Source organism: Vigna unguiculata, chromosome 7 (genome assembly GCF_037176805.1).
Source record: "Vigna unguiculata cultivar grain cowpea cultivar isolate G323 ecotype 2 chromosome 7, ASM3717680v1, whole genome shotgun sequence".
Classification (NCBI taxonomy): domain Eukaryota; kingdom Viridiplantae; phylum Streptophyta; class Magnoliopsida; order Fabales; family Fabaceae; genus Vigna; species Vigna unguiculata.
In genome coordinates this window covers 37,182,486-37,210,165 of record NC_140798.1, presented here as the reverse complement: position 1 = coordinate 37,210,165, position 27,680 = coordinate 37,182,486, and the positions used below count along the sequence as shown (strand labels likewise).

Genomic DNA, 27,680 nt, shown 5'->3' with positions numbered 1-27,680 from the left:
TATTAAATACTTAAATTGAGAGTATTAAACATTTTCATGTGAAAGAAAAATATACATTAAATAAAAATATTAAAAAATAATAGAAATATTCAAATGTGAGACATAAATTTTTTTAATTAACATACATATTTTGAACATAATTACATAAAGATTATGATAAGATGAAAAATATAATTGAAATGCAAATGAGTTTCATGACAAACCAAATAATTAGAATAAATAAAAATAATATATATATATATATATGTGGTTATTTAATTAATTAGGAATATTTTAATAATTTAAACGGGGACAGGTAATATGACGAGGATATGTACATCCCCATACCCATCCCCATACCCAATTGAAAAAGTCGGGGATTCCCCATACCCATACCCATACCCATACCCAGTCAATGCGGAGATTCCCCGTCAAAACGGAGACGGGTTCGGGCAATACCCACGGGGACGAGTTTATTTGCCATCTCTAGTAATGGGCAGGCACATCTTGACCCAATGCTGGGATATACAGGAAGGAACATTGAATTTCAGGCGGGATATGGAAATATAATTGTGCACTCAAATCTTGGACAATTACAATAGAGTATTCATTTGGTTTATTAGTATTTATGAAAGAATGAAAACGACCCTCAAAGGTAATGAAGTAGGACCAAAGCCAATTAATATAAAATAAGGTTCAACATCCAAAGGTAAGACAAACTAATATTAACTCAGCTTTGATATACGCACTATATCGAAGTGTCACTAACTTGAGTGTCAGAGTGCTTGCAGATACACCGCCCCCAGGAGACTTCCCGAAAATAACACAGAGGTGAAATCCGAGGAACAGAGGAGGAGAATAGAAGTCTTAAGGCAACTCGGTTCATACAAGAACATGATCAATGACTCAAATTCTACATTTTCCCAAATTCCTTCACAATCAACCAACCAACGATAAGAGATTCATTAAACAACTTACATACCAAAATCACTCATACAATTAATGATAATACCAAACTCAATCAATCACAAACCTGCCAATATTAATCTCTATCAAACTCAATCACACAGACAATACAAACTAGTTTCCCTTACCTGACAAAATAACTCAACCGCACATGATTTTCTATTTATACCTAAGAACAACACAATAATGATTAAAACCTACCGTTAGAAGATTAACAGAGACTCACAGAGAATATTAACTTAACTTACGCAAACAAAAAAATTGATCAATCCAATTTGAAGAACTTGTCACCAAAATCACTCTTATGATCTCAACTCAAATCTTCAATTACACAAACAAATGAGAAGAATCGTTAAGAAGTCAAACAACTCTAAAAACATTACTTATCTAAAGTTGTAACACCTAATAAAACTAATATATATATATATATATATACTATGAATGTATGTCAAATTAGTGGAGTATGTTAGGTTGAACTGAGCAATTTTATTTACTAAGGTATTTAGCATATTTGTAACATTTTTAAAAATGTATTAATAAAAAAATATTATATAATTAACTCACATATAAAAAAACATTATTGAGTCATTTGCGTGTATATAAAATAATTTAAAATCTCAATCATTAATAAATATAATTCAATTATAAAAAAAAATCGTGTTAAATAAATATTAATACTTTAATCATTCTAACCTCCTAGGATTTACAATCATCAACTTAATGGATTAAAGAAAGTTTAAAGCATCAAATATTTATGTTAAACAATATATGTCTCTTCATCTTCTCAAAGCTAAGATTTTAATTTAACCATTTAGACAGTCACTAAAACTATAATATCTATTAAAGATAAATATTTATAATTAATACATACATTCAAAGAAAGATTCACTCACTAGATTTGTGACATCAACTCAATTCATATCATGTATGTATCATTCAAAAATATTCCAATATTTTTAAAATCAATATAACCCCATTTCATTAATATCATCACGGCATACTTTAAATGATTGAACTAAACTATAAATTAAGATTTAAAAATGTCAACACAACTCTTTTGAGCAGGATTAATCAATTCAGAAATGAGTTTTTTTGTTTTTTTTCATGTTCTCATTAAAGCGACTAAAGTGAGAAAAACTCAAACTCTACCTCATTTTCACTTGAATGAGAATATCTTATCTGAACAAAATTATACCATAAAAGAACTTTATTTTCATAAAATAAATTTATTTTTCTTAAGCAAGAAAACAAGGAAACTCCTTGTCGCATTTTTGTTTAACCAAAAATATTTTTCTTGATAAAAAAAAATATACCATAAAAAACTTTATGCAACTCAACGTTTCAAAACCCATCAAAATTATATTCTATTAATTTAAACCCTCTTGACAATTCTAAAAATCCCAATTATCACCGCACAAATTTCACATTTTAAGTATTTTAACTCAAAATAATTATTCAAAGCTCAATATATCATTCAATTAGATTAAATCCTTGATTCAAAGCATATCCAAATGAATAAGACTAAATTTAATCATCCTACCAAGTCTTAAGATTTCAATAAAAGTGACATTCTATTCCAATCTCCTAAACATTTCTCAATCCAATCATAATTATCCATTCCAAAGTTATATACAGAATGATGATCAAATTTCGAAAATCATACATATGTGTACACTTAGTTATCTACTCTAACTTTCTGTTCAACTCTAAACATAACTCTAGCACTCAACAACTCATTAAGAATAAATTCTCTTATTTAAAAATTACTTTGATTTCAAATAATAATAATTACAGAGAGTTTAAATACATATAAAAACTCTAATAACTGCAGAATTAATTATTGGCATGTGTCACCTAATATAATATAAGATTTTATTTTGAATAAAATGAAAATTAGAGGGAGATATTTAGAGATATAAATCGAAGGACATTTCTAAAAATAGACATATTTTTTATTAATTTCTTTTGCAATTTTTTTTCTTAAAAAATAATTATAAATTTTGTTAATAATAATGGTTCGTAAGAATTTACAAAATATTTTACGTAAAACGTAAAGGATTTTGCAAGAAATATTAATAAATTTTATAATTTTTATAGAAAATAATTACTCATAAAAGAATTATGTATCAGTTAAAATTTCTATAAAAAAAAAAATCTTTTCTTACCCTATTATAACAAATTTACAATAAAGTTTAATGAAATATGAAAAATTTTACTAGCGAGAGATGGAGAAAAATAACTTGAAAAAAAGAAAATTGTTGTAACAAGAAAATAAAAGAAGATGGAATAAAAAGAAAAGGAAAAAAATGTGTTTGACCTGTGGTTTTACATATATAAAGTGAACAAAAAATGTAATGTATTAATTTATTGGGTAGCCTGATGCAACGAAGAAGCAACTATAGGTACTCGACTAATGAATGCAATGGAGTTGAAAATGATTGTGTATGAGCAAACACTCTTTAATTAGTGGAAACCCTTCTGTCAGATTCAGTAGTGATGGTCAAAACTACTTCAATTTCAATGGTGCAAGACAACTCAAGATCATTTGGTAGGACCGCATGTAAAGAGTTGGATAATTAATCTACACAAAAATAATTAAATTAAAGCTTAGAAGCACATAATCTCATTAATTAATACACAATATCCTCTTTTCTACTGGTTTATGGCATGCAATGCCGGGACTTATACGTTGGTTTATTTTGTATCAGATAAATAATACGTTAACTATCATTTCCTTACTCCAAACTAACTCGTGTAGTATTGCATTACTCAATATTAATATTTATTTATATTTCAAATCAATAAAAAAAAAAGTCGGATTAAATTAAGACGTGTTTTTGTAATATTTTTTAAAATCTAACTCAACCGGATTAAATTGAACTAATTAGAAAAAAAAATCATTTTTTAAGATATTAAAGAAATTTCTTAAATAAATTATATAGTTGTTATATATAAAGCTAGACAAAAAATTATGAATATAAATTAAATATTAAAATAAAAATAAATAAATAATAAATTTCTAAATACAATAAATATATTTTCATAATGACTTTAATTGGATTGAGCCTCTCAAGTTCAGGATATATCATTTATTGTTCTATATTACTACGAAATTAAGTTGGATTTCTCTTTGTTACAAAGAAATTTAATTAATTTGTTTTGGTTGAATTAAGTCAAGGAATTATGTTAGTTCTTTTTCTACCACTTGGAGGTATACTGGATACTACTATTTCACATTCAATTAATTTTGTTTACTTTGGATCACCTTGTTTTAAGAATAATAAAAGTGATACTATTAATTACGTTCTACCTTATGTCTAAATATAAATTTTATATGAAAACACTTTATATTAACTACAATAGAGTGAATAGTTTTTTTAAGTGTACATATATATATATATATATATATATATATATATATATATATATATATAATTATTCATTATTAAAAGTGAAATTTGTTTATATAATATTAAAAGCGAAATCTATTTATATTATACAATTAAAATAAAATTATTTCTTAAAATATCACGATAAGAATTAATAAATTTATTTATAAAAAATAAATAACTTATGAATTGGGAAGAACAGTGAACTATAGAAGTTGTGAAAAAGAAAAAAATGTACACTAAACTGAATTTACGAAGAGAAATAAAGATTACTATCATCAACAGTGCCCTGATGATAATAAAAAGTAACAAAAATACACCAATAATTTTACATTACTTTTATAGAAAAAATTGCCCCTATTTCTTCCGCGAATGATTGAACACTCACTCAGCACTTTCCAATTATTTCTAAGTCTTACATTAACAGGTATATTTTACATGTACGATAATTTAATCCATTTTTTATTTATTTTTAATTTATTACTTTAATTATTCTTTAATTTTTTATTTTGATTTTTTTTAATATGATATAATAATTTAAGAATAATTGAAATAATATGTTAAAAGTAGATAAAAAAAATCAAAAAATCATTATATTTTATGTCTTAGAACTTAATTTTTTTTTATTTATATGTCATATTTCCGTTCCATTTATATATTCTTCTAATTACTTTATCTAGTATAGTGTCTTAATTATTTTATCCGTAAAAATTAAAAATATTTGTAAAAGTTCACAATAATTTCCACACAGTGCTTAATTATATCCTTTAATTTATGTTTTAGTTTGATCATATCTACTGCACTTTTGGTAAAAAATATTTGAAATGACAATTATAGAAAAATAAATCATTATTAACTATTAAAAACAAAAACAAAAAAACTTCTATTTAATGTAAAATTAATTATTTGTATAGAATATATAGAAAATGAAAATCAAAAACTGAAACGGTGTGTTTTTGCCTTGAATTTTTTTTTTCTTCTTAAAATGAAAAACCAGTGTTTTCAACAGTGGGGGAAGGAACTGTAGGAGCATCAATTCGGATTCTGGTTGTGGATTGTTTTCACTTTGTATCCATACAAATTAATGTCGTTTTCTTGTTTGTTGACACTCAGATTCTCACACTGCTCTTTCGTTAAGTGGGCCGTGTCGAAGTTAAACTTTTCTTCCGCTTTCGTTCTGTTTCCCCTGTTTTTGTCTTGCTTCAACTCTGGTAAGGTTCCTCTGAAGTTTCCGTTTTTGGAGGGTTATAGGAGTTGCGCTGTGATTTAGAAGTCAATGGGTCAAATGGGTTTCTTCCAGGTTTTTCTAATTCCCTGAAGTTTCGATTCAATTTTTGTTTTCAGCTTTTCGTATTGGGTCTGTGTCACCAAAGGTACCTGAGAGAGCATAAAGAGTGTTATTATTGATGGATACGAAGTCCTCCAAGGATACTAATGGTTGCGTTAACAAGCCTATGGCTCTTACTGTGACGTTGACTGTGGCTTCTTTAGAGGGTAGAAAGGTTGAAGATCATAGCAGTAGAGAAGATGATAATGATTCCAATTCGTTGTTGCCAGCGCCAAGAGGAGGAATGTCACGGAAATTGGATAAGACTTACAGGAAAAGGAAAGTGCAGTGGAACGATAGGATAGGAAATAAGCTTGTTGAGGTTTTGGAATACGTACCGAGGTAATTAACTAACTTGTGCTGCGTGTGTGCCGAATTTTGCTCGCCTAGTTCACACACTCACATCACATCTTGTGAATAAATAAATATGTGTGTTGCTCAATTCTGTTCTATGTTGATGAAAAACAACAAGAGATGGTTTTCTGTTTCCCTTATTCTGTGCAAATGGCAAATTTCATGCTTGCCTCCTTTGAATTTTTTGTTGTTGTGTGACTGATGGATGCAATGGTGGATCACTGAAGTACGGTGTTGTCTTGCTTTCTTTTTCATTTTCTCCTTTTCTGTTCCCTGTCCTCTATTATTATATCAGCATGACTTCATTATGGAAGCATCAATGTGATTACTTGTGTAGTTTTCCCTTTAAGAATCATTTTTTCATGTTTATTGTAACGCATTCCTGCAGCTCCCATAATTTCCCCTCTAATTTTCCATCAAGTTCTCTGACTGTAATATTCTCTTTTTTTATTCATTTACGTTTTCTTTTAGTGCTTTCTGTGTGTGTTGCATGAAAATTCCAAATTTCTTATAGTCCTCTCAAAAGGCTCCTGGGAAGTAACTTTGTTCCTTTCCTTCTTTTCAGCACCCGAGCATGAACATTTGCAATTATAATTATGTAACTATAGCATTTCGCTATGTCTACAATGACTTCTGCTCAATTTTGAAACATCAGAGTTTGTTATGATGATTGAAACCATACCCATCCTCCGTCATATTTGTGCTTTCTAGCGCATATGATAAGACAAATATTAGGAGATAGAGAAAATTTAGTTATTATCTACGTAGAAACAGCAATGGAAATTGCTTCTTCCATTAGAATGGATGATGTGCGAGCAGAAATTAGCACAAGAAAGAAATTTCGAGAAATATTCTTGTTTTATGGCTTTGAAAGGATGTCATACTAGCACGGGGACTCCAATCAACGAAGAACTTATGAAATAAAACTGCACTTATTCATCTTTCTTTTTCTTTGATCTACATAAACATGTGATATATATGTGGTTAGTTCATAGGTTAACATTGATAGGAGCTGCTCCCAAGTATGCTGTTGGAAAAAAGTAAAGAAAAGTACAAAACAATAACCAAAATTTTCTTTCCTAGTAGCTGGTAAGCTCGAAGCATTTGCTGTCATATTTTAATGTAGTAAAACAAAATTGAGTATGATAATGAAGCCTAGATGTGTCATATGTCCATAGCTATCTTATCTCACATTTGGTGTCCCAATTGTATGTGCAGTGATGTTAGTGACTCAGACTCAGAGGATGAGGATGGGGATTCCTGTGTCTGTTCAATAATGTAGAGATAATCTTGATAAGCCATGTCAAACTTTCTGCTGGACTAACCGTGGAGCATCATTGGGACCTGTGCAACCTTAATTTGAGTAGATATGATGACTTGGGACTAACTCTCCAGTAACCCGGATAAGCAGCTCCTTGTGTTCCAATTTATGTATCCAGTTTATCTTACTGGATTTTTTGACATGATTTTTCAGTGGCCTTATGTGAGTTCTCTAGCAGATCAATGTATACACTGCTTCCAACAAAATTATTTGGAAAGCGCTGATAGTAGCACAGCTTCCTAGTAGGTTAATAAGCATTTTCATGCTCAGTCACGGCACTGTTTCTCTGAAAATTATGCACTCAATGGCTATGGTAATGTTTCGAATTAAAGGGATACATCAGTCTTTTTTTCCTTTCATATTCTCAAATACTCGTTATGTGGAATAAATTTTGATGATTCTCAGAACTTATTCCACAATTATGTGTCGACATGGTTCTTTCTTTGATTCTGTTTGCTTTCAGTTTACCTTTTATATATCAACCGCTGTTTCTTATACATGGACCTCTTGATTGATTGAAATTTCACTTTGGAGAATGTCATAACGAATACAATGTATACTATGAGCATGAAAATTCAGAATACTTCAAATTGTATAGCTGCAACATGAAGATAAAAAATAAACAAATACACTCTCCATGGCTTACAAAGTAACCATTCACAAAACAACAAAATACAGGGCAAGAATTAGACACACAAATACAATGAAACCATCCCAACTGGCATATACTGACTTGCTGAATGAATAATCATGAGACGAATCAAAATCCGATGCGTCCTCCTTTGAAGTTGTTGCCCATTCTGGTGGCAAAAAACACAGAATTGATATATTTTAAGTTTCTTTTTTTCTTTCAATGACATGACCGCATCATTGGCAATGAATTGTGGTCGAGGAGACATGATAATTAGGAGAAACCACCCAGTTTGAGAGGCTAGCGTCAACTGCCATGTCTGGCAACAGAGGCTTGGACTGAAGTGCATTTGATTCCAATCTGCAAGGTGAGAAATTCAAGCTTGCTTCAGGAACTAAGGGCATACTTGTTTGTTGATTTGATGGAACATTTTCCTTCCTCCTGTGCTTGCTTGATGCTGCAACTTTTGTTTTCATCGCTTTCCACTGCGTGAGATTCTCCACAGGGCTCAGAACAGAATGCATGTCCATGCTTCTCTCTCGTCCACCTAAATTGGGTTTCAGCTCAGCATGATTTGGATCAACTGGCATCTGATTCTTTACCTTATCTTCTGCCATAGAACGATAGCATGACTCTGACAACTCTTCCCGTCTAGGATTTTCATCATACATCTCATGCTCATAATTTTCTAAACTTCCATGACTACCACCGTCATCCCAATCATACTCATCATCATCAAATTCATCATCATCATCATAGTCATCAATGTCAGAATCCTCATATGCCATTTCATCTTCCTCACCATGACCATCTTCACAGTTGTAATATCTGTGATTTGTAGGGTATATCACTGGCAAGGCTCTAGAGCTTTCTGACTCAGCAGTACTGTTCTTATCCTCATCTTCCTCATTATTCAATACCTGATAAGCAGTGGGGTTTGGCTCGTATACCTGTACATTCAAATTGAAGGTAACTTTCTTCTTCCTGATCTTATTACTGTTCTGCTCCTTAACCTTATCTCTGTCTCTAGGAAACAAATTAAATAAATAGTCTATCTTATTTGCACATACACATAACATATAAAGGGAAATGAAGAACAATAAATACTAACCGCAAATCAGAATCCGGCAGAGTGGATTTTTCTGTTATGGCAAGAACTTCGTAATTTCCATATCGCTGTTGGATAACACAAGTTTGAATAGATAAGTATGAAGAATTTTTTATGAATATCAGAAACTAAGATCAAAAGAATGGATTGTATTTACTTTATTTCCAGCTAGGACTTTGTAGAGAGTCTTTCTACGCTTCCTTTTGTTGGATAAACCAAAACATGCCATGAAACAACCCATCTCTGTTGGGAAGAGGAAGAGGACGGTGAGGAATGTGGTTGATAAGGTGGCATATAATGAAACAAAGCTACTCACTCAGAGAATGACATGCATGCCGCCCAGAGAGAGAAGCGAGAGAAAAACATGTGACAAGTTTAAAAGCCGTTTGGCTCCAAACAATTTCGAAAATAGTAACGTTAGGCTTTTAATGATGATTGTGGGCACAAGAGTTTTTTTTTTTTTTTTTAATATAAAAATGAAAATGAAAGCTAGGGACAACATTGGTTGCTTTTGTCTCAGATCTGAAAATCTTTCGCTCTCCAGCATTTGACTAGGTTGTCGTTTTTAGTAGAGTTGATGCGTTTTCTATGGCCACAAAATAAATGGCTGGCTTAATATTATTTAATGTTCTTAAATCAAAATTGGGTTGTGAATACCTGAAGATTTCGATTTTAGATAAGTTGATTAAAACAAAGATGAATGACATCATAGAAAATAATCCACACCCATTAATTATGTGTCTAGTTAAACCACCCTTGAGATTCAACTTGAGATATGGATATTTTGGCTTTTAATATAGAATAATTATCAAACTATTATGCATGTGAAACAATACTTTAGCCTTCATTTTGAATCAATCACTTTTTTAATGTTCACCCCCTTTTGTTGAGTTATTGTCTCATTTATTCAAAAACAAGAACAATAAAAAATTATAGAAGAAAAGTACCACTCACTAGTCAATGGTTTAAAAAGAATTCACATTATCTGTAGAAAGAGGTTCAAGAGGGAAAAAGTAAATACAAAATAATTTATAACAAACATAATACCGTATTCCATTGCATCTTAATTAATTATAAGAAAAAAAAACATCACACTGTCTACAAATAAAATCCAATTTTTAAATAATTACACTCCATTATAATAACTTTTTTTTAATTACTTTCATCTTCTCTTCAATTTATTATCTACACCTATGTACAAAATGTTTTTTTTTTTGCATATTTTCTTTCCAATTTTACCAGTAACATTACTCTAAACTAAAATAATTCAATTTATACTTTTAACAATCAATTTAAATTTAATTATTTTATAAATTAAAATAATTATTTTACTATTTTATTTTTTTAAAATATTATTTTTTAAATTCAATTATTATTTTTAATAATATACATGCACATAACACGTGTATTATTTCCACCGGTTAAATATAAAAATGGATAAGTGGCTACAGTATAAATAAGATTCCTTCCCATTGAGTTACAATGAACTATTAGGCACGCTAAATAATTAAGAACCGTTCACTTTATTTTGAAAAAATATATTTTAATAATATTTACATATTCAAGTAAATTTTTAATAATAATAATAATTTAGGAATAAATATTTAAAATGGTATATATATATATATATATATATATATATATATATATATATATATGTATGTATAATTCCTAAAAAAACATAAAGTCTAAAAAAAATTGATTACTAAAATATATGAAAAATAATTTAAAATTTAAATAGAGACTTTAGAATGTTCAATCATAACATGAGTAATTATTAGTGAGTAATGGCATAAGAATTTATATAACTCTCAAAAGAACATACTTTAATTTAATTTTATGTTATTTATTTGAAAATGCATAAATTGCCATAGTTATTTGGATTTATGAAAGTTGGAATAAGAGTGAAAGGAAAGATGATGACCTCTACCAATAATAAGTAAATGGGAGGCATTTAAAGGAAAATTTGCACATTTGGATGACTTGAATGAGGTCTTTCCTATTTTGTATTTTGAATAAATGAAATTTGATTTTTAGCATTTATGATCAATCATCTTTTTCTTAAATTAGATAAAAAAAAGTAGGAAAATAAATAAATAAATATAATTTTTTAATTAAGTGTTTTACGTTCTTTTCATTAATGAATGAGTGCTAGTAGTACATAATGATTTAAATAGAAGAAAACAAAACCACAATTATTTGACACGAAATAATGCATTAAGACTTATTATCAAGTATAGTAAATTTAAATCAATTATATATATATATATATATATATATATATATATATATATATATATATATATATATATATATATATATATATATATATGAATTTTAAATATTATTTAATGCATATAAGTGAGAAATAACAATGAATATAAATAGATCTAAACACTCAAATATGAATGCATGTGAAACTTTAGTTAAAAAAAGTAACTGAGTATGTATGCATAATAAAATAGTGAAGGCAATTCAGAATCTGGTATAATAAAAAAATTCAATGCAAACAAATAATTATCCTCATTGTAAATGAAAGCATATCTCTTTTTATACACTGGAAAACTTTTAAAATTGACTAAAAGAAAAAGGGATTTATATTAATAAATGACAGTGGTATTATAATTAGCTAAGTTTAATTTGCCTTTGAAAACTTATAAAATTAATTTTGCTTGGAAATTGTTTAGGCATTGTCAATGCATATATAGTCAATAATAAAAAAAAATACTTAAGATGTATTATTATTATTTATTGGTACCTTTTTCATTTCAATTTTTTACTTAATACAATTTAATGTTTCACATATATGTCGTTTTTATTTAAAGGTGATTGATAACTTAAATGCTTAAAATATAAAACAGTATATCATTTTAATTATATATAGAAATAGCTTTTAAAATAAAAAATCTAAGTAATTCGTTCATTGTAAGTGACTAGTTACAGTTTGTGTGAATAAACAAACAAATTAACAATAACAGCTGTCTCCAACCACTCAGGGAGAAGACATTAAGACCTATAATTGGTGATAAACTTTTATCTCTATAAAGGAAAAAAGAAAAGCACATATATTTAAAATTATATAAAACAGTAAAAATTTTTCCTAGTTGACAGCTTAACTTTGTAATTTATTTGTAAAAAAAAAAAAATTCAGATAGAAGAATTTGAAAGTCAAAGCATAACTTCCAGTAAAGACAAAATTGGAAATTTTGTTATATGGGGGTGCGCAGGAAGAAACTTATGGAGGTGCATGAAGAAACTTTTAATTTTCTAAATAAATACCAACATTTTAAGGACTGTCACGGAAGATCAGTTAGTAGGGAGATATACCTTAGCAAGAGGCCTTGAGTTGAATCTTCTTGTTATGATTGTAGGTTAAAAAGACTATTTGTACCCCCTTCATTATTATATTAAAAAATGAATGTTGATGGGGAAAGGAAAGAATCCCTACATAATTTTCACAACCACATATAAGAATGCTACTATTATTTTCTTAACCAATTACAAATATTGTGGACTTTTCATTTTTCTTATATTTTAACTAGAGTATTCTCTTTCATTAATATTTCAAAAAGTAATGCAAAAATTACATGATTAAAAATGTAGAATATAAGGTGATTGAAATTATCCTAGCCAAGAGATTAAAAATTCCATTTACTTGTTTTATGCTAAAACTTATATTTGAAGGTTTGATAACTTGCAACCAATTTTTATCGTACAAATTTTAAGATTAAGAAGAAAAAAAAGTTAAGTTTCTCCAACTTTAATACTTAAGGAAATAGTTTTTAATTTCTTCTACCATTGGAATTTTTTCACAATCATTTCAATATGTAATACATGGATACTTAATATTCTAACATGCTTAGTTCTCATAGCATATATATCGGTTTCTCAACAGTTAAATTTTTAATTAATGATGATCACAATATTTTTGTGTTTATCATGTAGCAATATTAGGACACTAGACTCTTTCACTTCCTCGACACTTAACACAACTAGTCACTTTCTCGACATACTGACAAATTCCTCTGTCACCAACAACTTAGTTGATAAAATTACTTCAACACAATTAAAACTAGGGTTAATGTTTAAACAAGATTAGATGGAGGATACAACTCTAAATCACAATTAGATCATGGTTGAGCCTTTGCTTAATCACAAAGAATAAAAGACCCAGAATAAAATTGTATAAATAGGTAAGGTAAAAAAGGTTAATTGTTCTAGATTAAATAAATCCTTTCAAGAACGAATATGTAATTGAAAACTAATTTGAGCGTGAGAATTTTTTGCATGTACTCAACCACCGAAATCAAGATCAAGTCTCATACCGAGAACAAGATTGAGATCATGGATATAAATGGAACAAAGACGAATATAATAGTAATTTTTTAAAGTGTACTGGACCTTATAAAAATAAGGGTTAAATATGTTTTTAGTCCCTTAACTTTAAGTGAGTTTTGGAATTAGTCCATTTTGAAACTTTGAACCAATTTAGTCCTTCATCTTTTGAAATACGTGGATTTAGTCCTTTTAATCAAATTTTGTTAAATTTATTTGATATTTCAAGCGCGTTTCATAATAGTATTTGACTTAACATTAAAGCAAAAATGCGTCAAACAGTATAAACAACTCAAATACAATCATAAGATGCTTACGAAACATCAAATAAACCTAACAAAATTTGATTAAAAGGACTAAATCCACGTATTCCGAAAGATAAAGGACTAAATTAGTCCAAAGTTTCAAAATGGACTAATTCCAAAATTCACTAAAAGTTAAGGGACCAAAAACATATTTAACCCTAAAAATAAAACACAACAACCACTAACACTAAAACTTTTTGTTGAGACTTAGTGTAGTTGTGTTTCTCTTAAATATTGTGAGATATTTTTCATGTTATCCTCTTTAATTTTATTTTTTTATAATTACAAAATTTATTAAATAATTCGATGATTATCATGATATATTTTTCAATTGATATTGTTCAGGGTTTACAATATACAAAATTTGACTACACTTTAAATTAGTAATACTTTTCAACAAACTCTTCTTCTTTGTTTTTCAACTTACAGTTACGACCATAAACTCCATAACAATACAATCACTTCTTATTAATTGCTAGTATGGTTATGTCCACCGGGATTTAAGTCTTAGGCTCTGTTTTTTTTAGAGGAAGGATTAGAAGGAGAGGGAGAGGAAGAGATGGGAATGATTAGAGGGTGAAGTTGATGTTGTTTTTTTTAAGGAATTAGGAGGTGATTTTAGAGTAGATTAGAGAGTAAAATTTGTGAAAGTTTGTGATTGAATTCAGTGATGTGACATATTAAAAAAAATTAATAGATAAAAAAATGAGATTACCAAAATATCCCTAATGTTAAAAGTAATATAAAATGCTATATAAATCATTTAGAATAATTTATTTAGTTTCTATTAATTGTGTGAAATAATATAAATATATTTATAAAAAAATGAATAATCAAATTTATTTGGTATGAAATTAAATTTAACATTTATCAATTTAATATTTACATGAAAAATAATTTATTTATGTTATATATATTTTTTGTTTTTAAGTCTTTGAAATATAATTTTTTTTTGTTTATTTGATATGAACATATTTTTTTAATTTGATTATGTTTGTTAATAATATAGGTAACATTTTTTAATAAATTTTTTTCTTTTTTTCAAATTTTATAGAATTATATATTGTTTATATATTTTTAACTTTTAGATTTTTAGATGTTTGTTAATAATAAAATTTTATTTATTTTTATTAATAAATTAAAACTAAATTTAAAAGATAAATTTATGTGAAGAAATAAGAAAGAAGACATCACTGTGTGAACACGTGTCAAAAAATTACGAGGATAAGAGAGGTAAAAAATAAATATGACGAGGATAAAATAGTAATTTTGTATTCATCACCTTCTAATCTCTTCCATAGTAGAGTGATGAAATTTTTTAGCCATCCCTCTAATCCATCCCTGCCATTCCCTTGCATCACCCCAAAAAGAACAAGGTGATCACTCTCCATGCCTTCCTCTCCAATCCTCTTGAACAGTACATCCCCTAAAAAAAACAGAGTCTTAGTCTCACATAGTAAAATGGTGAAGGTCAACGTCTTTAAAGAGTTATTGGGTTGTGTGGTATATTGGTAAGTGTACCAAGTCACTTGTGGTACAATTAAATTGCAGTTATTGCACTCATGAGGAGTATTAAATATATTGGTAGTTGGTTTTTGTAAGGTTTTTAGGAAAATATGGACAATAATATGTATTATATAGGTTGAGTATAGTGGAGACTACGTTAAAGTCATGTGTTTATTGCAACTGTCAGAGGTCCAATAAACACAATAACAATCATGTACTTGCTTATTCAAATATGCAGGATGGATTCAAACAAAATTCAAATAACCTTACATAGATTTCTCTTGTAGTAATATCATTTAGTAACCTCAGGAAAATCCAATCTTAAAGATTTTCTTCTACGTAGTAGCTCCTCTAGATGACTCAACTAGATATATCGTAACCTTGCTAGTCATTTGATGATGAATATTACTTCCCTATTCATGAAGGTCAAGAAAACACAGATTCTTCTTGTGGTGTCTATCTAGGTCTTGAACAACTTACTCAATTCATTGACATAAGGTATGTTCAATACCTACATTAAGAATCAGAACAATGAGATTAAATATGCAATTACATCCCTGGTAATTTGCATTATTTGAATTAGTTAGTTTAGCTATTGAAATCTCATTCACATGATTAAACATACATTAAACGTGTTTTATTGCATACCTAGAGATAAGTATTAAACATACATCAAATCAATAGAAAACATAGACATCTAAAATATAATTTGCATAATTGAAAAACAAGTAATAAGAAAGTTATTCTTCCATTCTCAATGCTTATTTTGATGATAGTCACATTTTAAATCTTCACAATCCACCTTTTAACACTAAGTTGGGCTAGTTCTTTTATTCTTGCACTTTTACAAAAGAACTTATTAAATTCATAATTAACTAATTTTCACTACCACATTTTGTATTTTTAAGTTAAAGAAATCTGATTTATTAAAAAATATATTAATTAGAAACATCATCAGTGCCAAAATCACATGTAAAATTAAAAAATCTAAACATTTATCATTAATGTTATGATAAAACAAGTTTATAAATAAACTAAAAATAGAATGATGAGAAATAACAAACTTTTTCAACAAAGATTAGATAATTTTAAACACTGTTCATTCCTTTTGTACCAAGCAAGAGAATAGATTATTCTCTCACGATCTCTTTCACAATGAAGACAAATAGTATAAACATTAATATACTAGTAACTTTATTTGGAATAAACTCTTAATATTTGTATAAAAAAATTTATATTGAATTTTTTATTAAGAGGATTAAATGAAAATAAAACTATTTTTAATTTAAAATCTTAAAGTTACTATTTATAAATGTTTCTTAATATACATTAATTAACTTTGTCATTTTTTACTTAAAATAAAACTAATATATAATCTTCACGACTCCTATAAAGATCTAAACACATCATAATTCATATAAACTCTAAGTTCAAGTATAATTAGCTTAAATGCACTCCTTATTAAATAAACACCATTTTTTATGATTGACAAAAACTTTTTTTATCTTCCTTCTTTGGATTCAAGATAAGAATTCTCACTATAGCATTTGTATCCTTCGACAAAAACAATTAAATAATGCCAACGTCTCAACAACAATAAACATCAGAAAATAATAAGTTCACAAACTTTGAATTCCTCTTCAATCCTTCATGCACATGCCTCCAATATAAACATTCCACCTCCTTCTCAACCAAGGTGGTCCCAAATGAAAATATTAACATCATTCCAAACTTTTCATTTGTTTCATTATCTTATAAATTTTTTAGATAAAAATACTCTTCCCCCACCATAATATAGGTTAATTATATTCGAGTTATTCACCTATAAAATCTCTTCTTACAAAATATTTGGCTTTAAAGATACGCGATGACAAAACATTAATGTATATTCAATTTTCAAAATTCAAGGCTTTTTACATATGAAATTTGATGATATAAAGTAATTTATAGTTTGAACTCTACATTATACCTTAAAAAATGCATTCCAATAATTTATCAGTTATTTTTTGAATTATACAATATTTAATAACTTATATATGCTTGATGGCTACTTTTAATATAATGATAAATACATGAAGAATTTATAACCTCCGAATTTGTGTATTAACTTTATAATCATAATAAATATTTGAATTAGTATATTTATTTTTATAATCAATTATAATTAATTTCTTCTAATTAAAAAAAATGATATCAAAATAAAAAGTCTTATCATTAATTACTTTACACTGTTCAACTTACTTAAAAATAATAACTTTGATAGGGTTAACGTTATAAAAATAAATAAGTATCTATTGGGTCGGATAATGTAATGATAAATCAAATGCAAACTAAATAAGTATATTATTTGTAGTGTTTGGGTTTAATCAATCCAAGTTAATTTAAGATCTCTAGGATCATAAACATTAACTATAAGCCTTATCTTTACGCTACTAAAATTATTATAAAAACTGATTATCATTTAAAAACTATTGAGGCTATGACATTTTATTTAATTTTACTTATGATAATTGTATAATACGTTCTTTTAAATTATTCTAAAAACTAATAAAAAAGTTATAACTTAATTAATCTGATTATGTTAATGATGAATTATATTGAATTGAATTTAATAAAAAAATGTAAAATCTCATCATAATTAATTGAATTGAATTATATTGAATTCAATAACAAATTTTCTTATCGAATTGAATGTTTAATTTGCTTAAACCTTACTTATCTCGATCTCTCCATTATCTTTAGAAAAGGATGTGATTAATGGTTTCAACGAAATATAATGCTTATATTAATCAAATTTAATATTATTTAAACTATATTAAAAATATTTTTTTCACATCAAAATATAAATTATTTTCATCTAAGCAATTTATTATGTAATAAATGTATGCGTATTTCCATTTTGTTTGTATTCATATTCCTAACGCACACTTACAAATAACTTATATTACCACAAATTAGGCAATTTTTTTGTTTAAATATTTAAAAAAATATATGTTGAAAAAATAGGATGGGTTCAATCATTAAATTTATATAATATATTTGACTGGATTAAACTAAAACCTAAGTAAATTTATTTTACCTTTACTTATTTTAATTGTTTTTAATATGCAATGTATGTATACTGTTATTCAGTTCGAATTTAAAAACCTAAGTTACTGTATATGACATCTTTTATTGGTATTATTTATTTAGAATTAAAACAGGCGGAATAAAAATATAAAAATTGATAAAAATTATATACTTAGTACTGAATTAAAAATTAAAAAAAATAAAATAAAAATAAAAGATTTAAATTAATTTTTCTTTCATATTATTTCGTAAATATATATTTTGGTCCTACAAAATTTAATTGATCATTTAGTCATCAATATTCTAAAATTAAACAATTTTATTATATAACTAATATATTTTTTCACATTTCTATACAAACTTTATTGATGTGTCTATGGACAAATGAGAATAATGTAGTTAATTATTTACATAAAATATTAATTGATTATAAATTTTAACATTAACTATATATATATATATATAATATAATTATAAATATCATATTAATATACTTATTAATTATAAATATTATATGATAATTTAAAATTGTGTGTAAGAGTGGATACGGAAGTTTTTTTAGCCAGTGCACAACAATAATATCTTTTTTTCATAATTTAATAATCATTAAATTAACTTGTGTTTATCTATTCACCAAAAGGACATAGATCAATTTTCTTTTATTAGTTAAAATCCACTCTAACAAACACAAGAAGTATGTGTATAAGTTTCTTTTAATATTAAAATGTTATTCAATAGTGTTAGAATGATTTATGTAACACCTCATTTAATTAATAAACATAATTAAAATAAAGCGTCACACAAAAGATATAATTGCGCAGTCCCGGAGTTTAAACTTAACTCTTTACAATTATCCAACATGTCCCAGAGTTTAAACTTAACTCCTTACAATTATCCAAGGCACACCACGATGCTAAAACTAAACTGATACAAAGTTCACCAAGAACAAAATAGTAAAGTAAGAGTTAAACTAGTACAGGGGCCACAACCCAACAAGAAAGCCCAGAGAAGAAAGATCCAGAGAACTAGGCAGCAAAACCATCACCTCCCTGATGACCACAGGTGTTCCTCGCATCTGCTCACATCAACAAGTCGATGATCATCGCAAAAGAGAGAACCACATATACAAAACACACAAAAAACAACAGAAGGGTAAGTTAGAGCCCAAAAGTGGTTTTATCATGAAGTTAGTCATACTTTCACAGTCCAATATACATTTATCATCCAAGCATGTTATGACCTTCCAATCAATACACTAAGACTCGACTCGACTCATCCGGATACATATAACCTGATCGGATTCAGCGGATGCTTGCACTTGTGGTGGATACCTCTGCTCACCCCCGAGCTATGTGTTACAAGTGTTACAATGAATCAATTCCCTCACACACAATGTTAGCCCTTAATGAGTTTCAGGCCTCCTGCTACTCTCACCACAAGAGTCAATCCGCTCTAAGTGAGACTAACTGACTTCTTAGAGTGTTAGGATGCAATCCTTACCAAGTTATATAGATGGGGCACCACCATGGACTCCCACTAACAGGGGTCATGGAATTACATCCCGACCACTGAAGCACCACCATGGGGTCTCACCTAGAGGCTCATGGGATTACGTACTGACCACAGACCAATCATACTCAATCAATTAAGTAATATTTATCATGCACATAAATCTCATGTCAACCTCTATAACCAATCTTCATTCCCATCACATGTGGAGTCCATACCAACTCATCCTTTCCAAACCATGAATATAAAATTTCATCTCATACCAATACCATGCCACTTTAATTACCAACCATCTCATACATGCGACATGCCAAGGTCATGTTAAACTTATCAATCACATACCATAAACCATTCTACTCATACCCATTCGCCCAATTCATGCTTTTAAAAGTAATTGAATCAATTCACAAATTCAACTTAAAGTAAGGAATTAAAATTCTGTGGCAATTCTCGCTTAAGCTAGACTGATCTCGCTTAAGCTAGAAATTCTCGCTTAAGCTAGACTGGTCTCGCTTAAGCTAGAAATTATAGCTTAAGCTAGACTGATCTCACTTAAGCTAAAATCTCTCGCTTAAGCTAAACTAACAACTTTTCACTGGTTTCAACATGTAAGAACACAAAATCTCAAACAACAAAAACTAAATAAAACACAAACACGTTGCATAAAATGTTGGCATCATATTTTAATGCTTTAAAAGGGTAAACAAATCAATCATGGGAGCATACAAGTATTTAAACAACTCTGTTGTCAATCTCGCTCAAGCTAAGGAGCTCTCGCTCAGGCGACAGGGGTCTCTCGCTCAAGCGAAAAGCTTTCGCTTAAGCGAGATTGAAAACAGAGAGCACTGAGTTCTCGCTCAAGCTAGCCCATCTCGCTCAAGTGAGAGGCCTTCGCTCAGGCAAGCACTCGAAACCAAAGGGGGGCGAGTTACTGCCATTCTCGCTTAGGCGAGAGCTCCTCGCTTAGGCGAGAGCTTCTCGTTTGGGCGAAAAACAACTCGCTTAGGCGAGCATAGCATATCTCACCTGTTCTCACGCATGCCAAGCCAAAAATCCATCCATAAACAATACATAAATTATTTTCACACCATCAAAAGCACATCAAATCATCAAGAGCACCCAACAGAACCAAAACAGAAACATTACTTATAAAAGCATAAAAAAAATCGTAGCTTCCCTTACTTGGAAAGAGCTAGCCAAAAGACTCGTATACCCAAACAGTGAGCACCACAACTATGGGAACAACTTATTAAGCTGGAAAAATGGTAGAACAAAGGAAAATAAGGTTACCAAGAGGGATCCTTGCTGGAACCAAGACAACAATGCTAGAAAAAAAAGGAAGTACGAGATGAGGGATAACTTACGTGAAGAAGGAATGAGTTCGAACTAGCTTGACCATGGTGGTACTGAGCCCTAACAAAGTTTTTGTGGAGAGGAAAGGTAAGAGTGAGAGCACTAATTTTGGCAAGTGAGAGCAGAATGAATGACCTTGGCTGCTTTATGGGCCTTGACACCCTATGGGCCAGCCTTTAGGCCCAACTGATTAGGGTGGACCTTTAAAAATAAGGGCAGAAAATAAATTGGGTCTTACAATTTATATGCTTTTTTTTTCTAAAGTACTGACATTTTAATTTTCACATGCTATGTTAGTTTTTTAATGAATGTTTACCAAAATATCACACCAGGTAATATGAAATAAAATTATTTTTTGAGTTGTCACCACAATTCTTTTGGGTGTATATGAGAGTTTTGTAGTTATGTCATTTGAAGTTTGCTTTTTTGTTTAGTATTCGTGGATATAAGCCTCAAGACCTTAAATAAATTTTCTGTGTGATTTTATTTTTCAATTTTGTTCACAAAACATTGCATGAGAAGGATTTGCAATTTTGTTCAAAAAAAGTAATAGTACAAAGGTTTGCAATTTTTGTGATAAAATTACACATTGAGTAATAATGCTTTTGTTTAGTGTGGATATAGACCTTGAGACCTTAAATAAATTTTCTGTGTGATTTTATTTTATTTTTGCTCTTATTTGTATGTGTGTTTTGGTTTGAAGAGATTACTTTTCTATTTGTGATTTCTAACACTGGTATCAGAGCAGAAGTTTTGATCAAAGGATTATGATCATCAAGGGAGGAAGGGGAACAATGTAGCATGTTGACTATAATCAATGTTGCCTATGTAGGGAGGTCTCTCATTCTTTTTGTGTAATGACTTCATTGATACTTATCTGGTTGGGTCTCACTTGGCTAAGGTAGTGTTGGTGATAGATTCTCCTTGAATATCAATGAGTTGCCAATGACAATGATGTGTAAGTTGTTGTCAATGAATTTGATGTACAAGGCAGTGAGAATTGATGACAAAAAAATATTTTTTTCATCAATGAGTCCCTCCAAATCATAATTATGACAAGAGTGATTCAAACAAATATGTTGGTAGAATGTCATATGTTTGTTCTAAAGTATGTGAGACTTTTGGTGAAGGAAAATATGTGATTTTTTAATGGGTGTTCATCAAAATTTTCACACCGACTCGTGAAGACAAAAAAAAAAAAATAGTCAAAATGTATTTATTATACAAACTACATGTGTGTTAAATTTGGTCATCTAAAGGATAAAATTGATAAAATAATTATTTTAATTTATATTTTTTATTTAAAGGGTAAATGGAAAATGATCTATCTTTGCAGTTGTTACCACGACTCTCAACATTTTGTAGTTTTTTTAAAAAGAATTGCACAATAGGAGTTTAAAATTTTATCCATAAAAAATTGCACCATAAGAATTTGATAGTTTTTTTGCAGTCTTTTGCAAAAGAAATTGCATGGGAGGGGTTTACAATTTTGTCTATAAAAAAGGGTACAATTAGAGTTTGCAATTTTGTTAAAAAAAAACACATTAAGATTATAAGGAGATTTGTAAATTTTGTTGAAAAAAAAATAGTATGTTGAATAATAATATTTTTGTTTGAGTATTCATATAGGCTTAAGATGCCGAACCACGTTAGATTTGATTTGTGGTTCTATTCATGTTATTGCTCTTTTGTGAATGTGTTTCTGTTCCAAGATATTCTTATGACATGATTTTCCAATATTATATCTTTAAAATATCACTTTATAATTGTTGTGGTTAAACTTAGTGAAATGCAAAGCGGGTGAACACTCCAATTGTTTAAAAGACAATTATACTTTAACCCACTTTGACACACCACTCCAATTACCACTAGATCATCACATCAAATCACATCACTAAAAAGAATCAAAATAGATGATCTAAAGATAATTAAAGTAGTGGGTTAAAAGTGAGTTAAAATATCATTTTTTTGTTTAAATAGTAGGAAAATAAATATATGATACATAGGAGAAAAATTATAGGTTTAAGTGTCAATATGTCTAATCCCTGATAAGATGAGTGATGTTACACAATTTATAACTAACTGTAAATCAATTCGATTGACATATTTCTAGCTTGACTCCTGATAGAGTTAGCTAATGTTATATTCCTTAACTGATTAAATGATATTCATAAGTGAAAGAAGAAAAAAAATTATAAATTTTAAAAGATTTTAGTTTTAAAATAAAAGAATTAAAAGTAAAAGAATTAAAAAAAACTTAAAATATGGATATTTCTCCCCATTTTTCTACCTGTATTAATCATTGGGTTAATTATTGTTATAATATAATAAAATATTTTTTAATTGTTTTTATCATGATTTAGCAAACCAAAATGACCTGTCACTTGATTTAAGTTATACAATTTGTAACTTTCTTCTAGTTTAACCCTCAAATTATAGAGAAAACTTAACTAATTTGGATAACCCCATGCATGATTAAAATTACTTATTTTTTTTTTATAGAGAAATAGTTCACATCCATCGAGTAATAAAAACCAAAAATAGATTCAAGCTAAAATAAAAAAATTCACAAGACTCAAAAAATTATTTATTTTGAAGTTCAATAAAATAGTTATTTTGATTATTAACATTTATGCATTAAGAAAAAAAAATCGATTTTTTAATGACATGAATGAAGAATTATTTTAAAATCATTTGATATATATAAAACTGTGAAAGGAAACAGTGTTTAAAATGATTTTTGTTGTGATAATTAATTATTTCTCTCACTGAATTTTCTTTGTTGGTCCAAGGAGGTCCAATTCTGATTTATCATTAGTGGAAGGGAGAGGTTAATTGAATAAAATTGGCATGGGCTACACGTGTGACGAAATTGAATCAAGCAAATCTGAGCCGTTAAAAGGGACTACTTCTCGAGAACCAATTTTACTACCTTACAAAAACCCAACACACTCTCTCATTCATTTATTCGAAGCCCTCAACCTCCAAACCCTCTCTTCCTTCTTTCTTCCTTTTTTCTTCTCCGTTCCCAAATCAAACCTAAATTCCCACCTTCTTCCCTCTCACCAAATCGCCAACACACTATTCATTTTTATTTATTAATATATACATACAGAGGGAGAGAGGGGGAATGGATTCGGATCAGGGAAAATTATTCATCGGTGGGATATCGTGGGACACTACGGAGGACAAGCTCAAGGAGCATTTCGGCAACTACGGCGACGTTTTGAGCACTTCTGTTATGCGAGAGAAGAACACTGGCAAGCCCAGGGGCTTTGGTTTCGTCGTCTTCGCGGATCCCACCATTCTCGATAGGGTTCTCGAGGATAAACATGTCATAGATGGCAGAACGGTGACGCTTATTTTCCATTTTTTTACTTCATTTTTGCTGCTGCTGCTTCTGCTCTTTTTTTAAAAATTGTTTTTTTGGCGTGTTTGCTGGTGTGTTGGTTTCGAATTGGAGGTGTGTTTACTTTTGGGATAAAGTGAGACTTTTTGTGTGCTGGAATGATTGATGGGTTTTAATTGTTTCGTGGTTTGCTCTTGTATGTGGTAGTTGGATTATTTATTTTTCATTTTGAGTGGATAGGGTTTTTCTCTTGGCATGCACTTACAGACTAGTTTCTGTAACACTGGGATGGTTATTTTGTTTCTAGCCGTCTTTGATGCTTGGTTTTCAAATGGTGACTGTTTTGTATGTTGTCTGCGGGGGAGTTGTCAGGAAACAAGTAGCCGATACGTTTCTTGCTGTGTGAACTGTTGTTAATGGATGAATGTGTAAAAGAAGTTAATAGAGCAGCTTTCACTGCTATTTTACTTATGTGTAAATGTTTATGATAGATGACAGTGCTGCTGATATTTTAAGAATTGTTCCCTCTTTGTTCAATTCTTCAAATGTGAAGTAGTACAACTCTTTGAAGTTGCTAGCTTATGTTCCATTCCCTTCAATGGTGTATGCATGAACACAAGTGTTCGCATAATGCTGGTATTTTGGAATAAGTTAATATTGGTTTACTTGTTTTCATGGAAGAACATACCCCAGCTTGAACGCAGTACCTCCACTAATGATTCTTTTTAGATATTTGATAGTTTTTATATTTTGTCATTTTTTGTCTTGTATCGTTTTGGATATGTGGATATCTAAAACTATGATTAAAGGCCTCTTCCTCAAAGATTGGTTTTCATAATGTTGATAATTTGGAATTTTGGTTACTTTTGATACCGTGTCATCTTTTCTTTTTCATCATCAATTAAATGCCTAACTAGCAATCATTTTATAATTTCATCATTCAGGTTGATGCCAAAAAGGCTTTCTCAAGAGAGGATCAACAAATTTCTGTCACCTCGAGAGGTGGAAATTCCAATTCTGGCATGAATTCTGGTAATGGAGGAAACATCAGAACTAAAAAGATATTTGTTGGAGGGCTGCCTCCTACCCTGACCGAGGAAAAATTTCGTCAGTACTTTGAGTCTTATGGACATGTAACCGATGTAGTAGTCATGTATGACCAGAATACTGGACGGCCACGAGGATTTGGTTTTATTTCATTTGATACTGAGGAGGCCGTTGATAGGGTATTGCATAAATCATTTCATGATTTAATTGGTAAACAAGTTGAGGTAAAGCGTGCACTTCCCAAAGATGCCAATCCTGGTGCAAGTGGCCGTATGATGGGTGGTGCTGGAGGTGGTGGTTCTGGAATTGGTGGGTATCAAGGGTATGGGGCATCTGGAGGTAACCAAAATGCATATGATGGTCGTATGGATTCTAGTAGGTATATGCAGCCTCAAAGTGCTGCAGGTGGATTCCCTCCTTATGGTTCTTCTGCCTATAGTGCTCCTGGGTATGGATATGGTCCGGCTAATAATGGTATTGGGTATGGTGCATATGGAAGTTATGGTGGTGCCACTGCTGGGTATGGGGGACCTGCTGGTGCAACATATGGGAATCCTAATGTTCCTAATGCTGCTTATGCTGGTGGTCCTCCAGGGGGCCCAAGGAGTTCATGGCCTGCTCAGGCACCCTCTGGTTATGGATCCATGGGCTATGGGAATACTGCTCCTTGGGGTGCTCCAAGTGGTGGTGCTGGCTCTGGTGGCAGTGGTCCTGGTTCAGCAGCTGCAGGTCAGTCCCCCGGTGGAGCTGCTGGATATGGGAACCAAGGTTATGGATATGGTGGGTATGGTGGATATGGTGGAAGTGATAGTTCTTATGCGAATTCAAGTGCATATGGCACTGTTGGTGGACGAACAGGGAGTGCTCCAAACAATAGTGCTAGTGGTCCTGGTGGGGGTGAACTAACAAGTAGTGGTGGCAGTGGTAGCTATATGAGTGGTGGCTATGGGGATGCAAATGGAAATTCAGGTTATGGAAATGCAGCTTGGAGATCAGAACAAACTCATGCATCTGGAAATTATGGAACACCTCAGGGAAATGGTGGGCAGGTCGGCTACAGTGGTGGCTATGGTGGTGCTCAGTCTCGACAAGCCCAACAACAGTAATTTTGATAGTTGGATATCTTGCTGGATTTTGAAATTCAACTTGAGGATCCTTTGCCTTTTAAAAGTCTTAAATCATGAGGTCAGAATGAATTTTTCCAGCAGCAAAGGAGTGGCTCAAAGATCGATGTCAATACACAACGGGACTGGTTGGGTTGCTTGAATCCCAGTAGTTTGCAGTATCTGCTTTCCTAGTTTATAATAAGTAGTTGGTTGAAGAGATACTAGATGCTACTTTCTATTTAGTATTTGTTTCTGCGTGTAGCTTTAATTTGCGTGCTTATGATTTTAGTTGATCTCGAATGGCTGTTCTTGTAGCATTTAAGCTATAGTATGATATTTCACTTATATGATGGTTTGATGCAGTTTATTATCTGTTGTGGTTTTTGTGGTTGAAGTTTAATTACTGTCTCTTTCATTTTCTGATTACATATATTGTCTAGACTCATTGTAGTTGTCATGACAAGTAGAAATATGAAGATGTAGTCAAGCTATTTACTCATAGCAGTGGACACTTGGATTGATCACTTCATAATGGGTAGCGTAATCATAGTGATAGTAAAAACTTTGAGGATGGCATAATCATTTTCCCCCTGTATTTGCACTTGTGTTGTACAGGAGGAGAGGTGCACGAGTATGGAAGTGGTGGAGCCAAGTGTCCACCCGTATCTAAAGAATGAAATTTGGCCAGTCTTATTGTGTTTTTCTGGACCAACGCATCACCAAATTGGAGATTTCTGGCTTTGTGAGAAAAATTTCCTTAACTTTCCATCTGGTCTGTGGTGGCGGAAAGATAGAGAGAGTTAGCAGCACATTGACTATTTCAGTTGGCCTATTCTATAGAATTTTATCCTACCTGTCTTGTGTGTCCAGTGATTTATATTTTTTTTTTTTGTGTTGGAGCTCAGTATAATTTCATGTCTTAGTTGGAAAAATTTTAATCTTTTCTTCTCTAAACTAATATTGTTTTATATTGCAAGTGCTTTTATCTTACACACAAAGGTTAAATTGACATTTTGTTTTCATTTA

At 29.9% G+C, this 27,680-nt stretch overlaps 3 protein-coding genes across 7 annotated transcripts; 2 read left to right on the top strand and 1 right to left on the bottom strand.

Annotated features, from left to right (window-relative positions):
* Positions 1–5,305: 5,305 nt before the first annotated feature.
* On the top strand, positions 5,306–7,667 carry LOC114192042 (uncharacterized). 2 transcript variants are annotated; one of them, XM_028081596.2, is made up of 3 exons: positions 5,306–5,545; positions 5,679–6,003; positions 7,234–7,667. In XM_028081596.2, exons 2-3 carry the CDS (start codon positions 5,741–5,743, stop codon positions 7,295–7,297), a joined length of 327 nt encoding a protein of 108 aa, XP_027937397.1. In that variant the 5' UTR covers positions 5,306–5,545; positions 5,679–5,740; the 3' UTR covers positions 7,298–7,667. The 2 variants fall into 2 exon arrangements, with proteins under 2 accessions (XP_027937397.1, XP_085532427.1); XM_085676301.1 differs by lacking the exon at positions 5,306–5,545 and having other exon boundaries at positions 5,558–6,003.
* Positions 7,668–7,877: 210 nt separating this feature from the next.
* On the bottom strand, positions 7,878–9,619 carry LOC114192041 (FK506-binding nuclear-like protein). 3 transcript variants are annotated; one of them, XM_028081594.2, is made up of 4 exons: positions 9,392–9,613; positions 9,233–9,318; positions 9,079–9,143; positions 7,878–8,993 (listed from the first exon to the last, which is right to left on the bottom strand). In XM_028081594.2, exons 2-4 carry the CDS (start codon positions 9,314–9,316, stop codon positions 8,204–8,206), a joined length of 939 nt encoding a protein of 312 aa, XP_027937395.2. In that variant the 5' UTR covers positions 9,317–9,318; positions 9,392–9,613; the 3' UTR covers positions 7,878–8,203. The 3 variants fall into 3 exon arrangements, with proteins under 3 accessions (XP_027937395.2, XP_027937396.2, XP_027937394.2); XM_028081595.2 differs by having other exon boundaries at positions 7,878–8,987; positions 9,233–9,619; XM_028081593.2 differs by having other exon boundaries at positions 9,233–9,609.
* Positions 9,620–24,108: 14,489 nt separating this feature from the next.
* Positions 24,109–27,680, top strand: LOC114190378 (heterogeneous nuclear ribonucleoprotein 1-like). Of its 2 annotated transcripts, XR_003605796.2 has the most exons (3): positions 24,109–24,504; positions 25,446–26,800; positions 27,270–27,680. XR_003605796.2 is itself a non-coding variant. In XM_028079230.2 (2 exons), the coding sequence occupies exons 1-2, from the start codon at positions 24,283–24,285 to the stop codon at positions 26,652–26,654; spliced, it is 1,431 nt and encodes a 476-aa protein (XP_027935031.2). In that variant the 5' UTR covers positions 24,109–24,282; the 3' UTR covers positions 26,655–27,024. The 2 variants fall into 2 exon arrangements, 1 of the variants encoding a protein (XP_027935031.2); XM_028079230.2 differs by lacking the exon at positions 27,270–27,680 and having other exon boundaries at positions 25,446–27,024.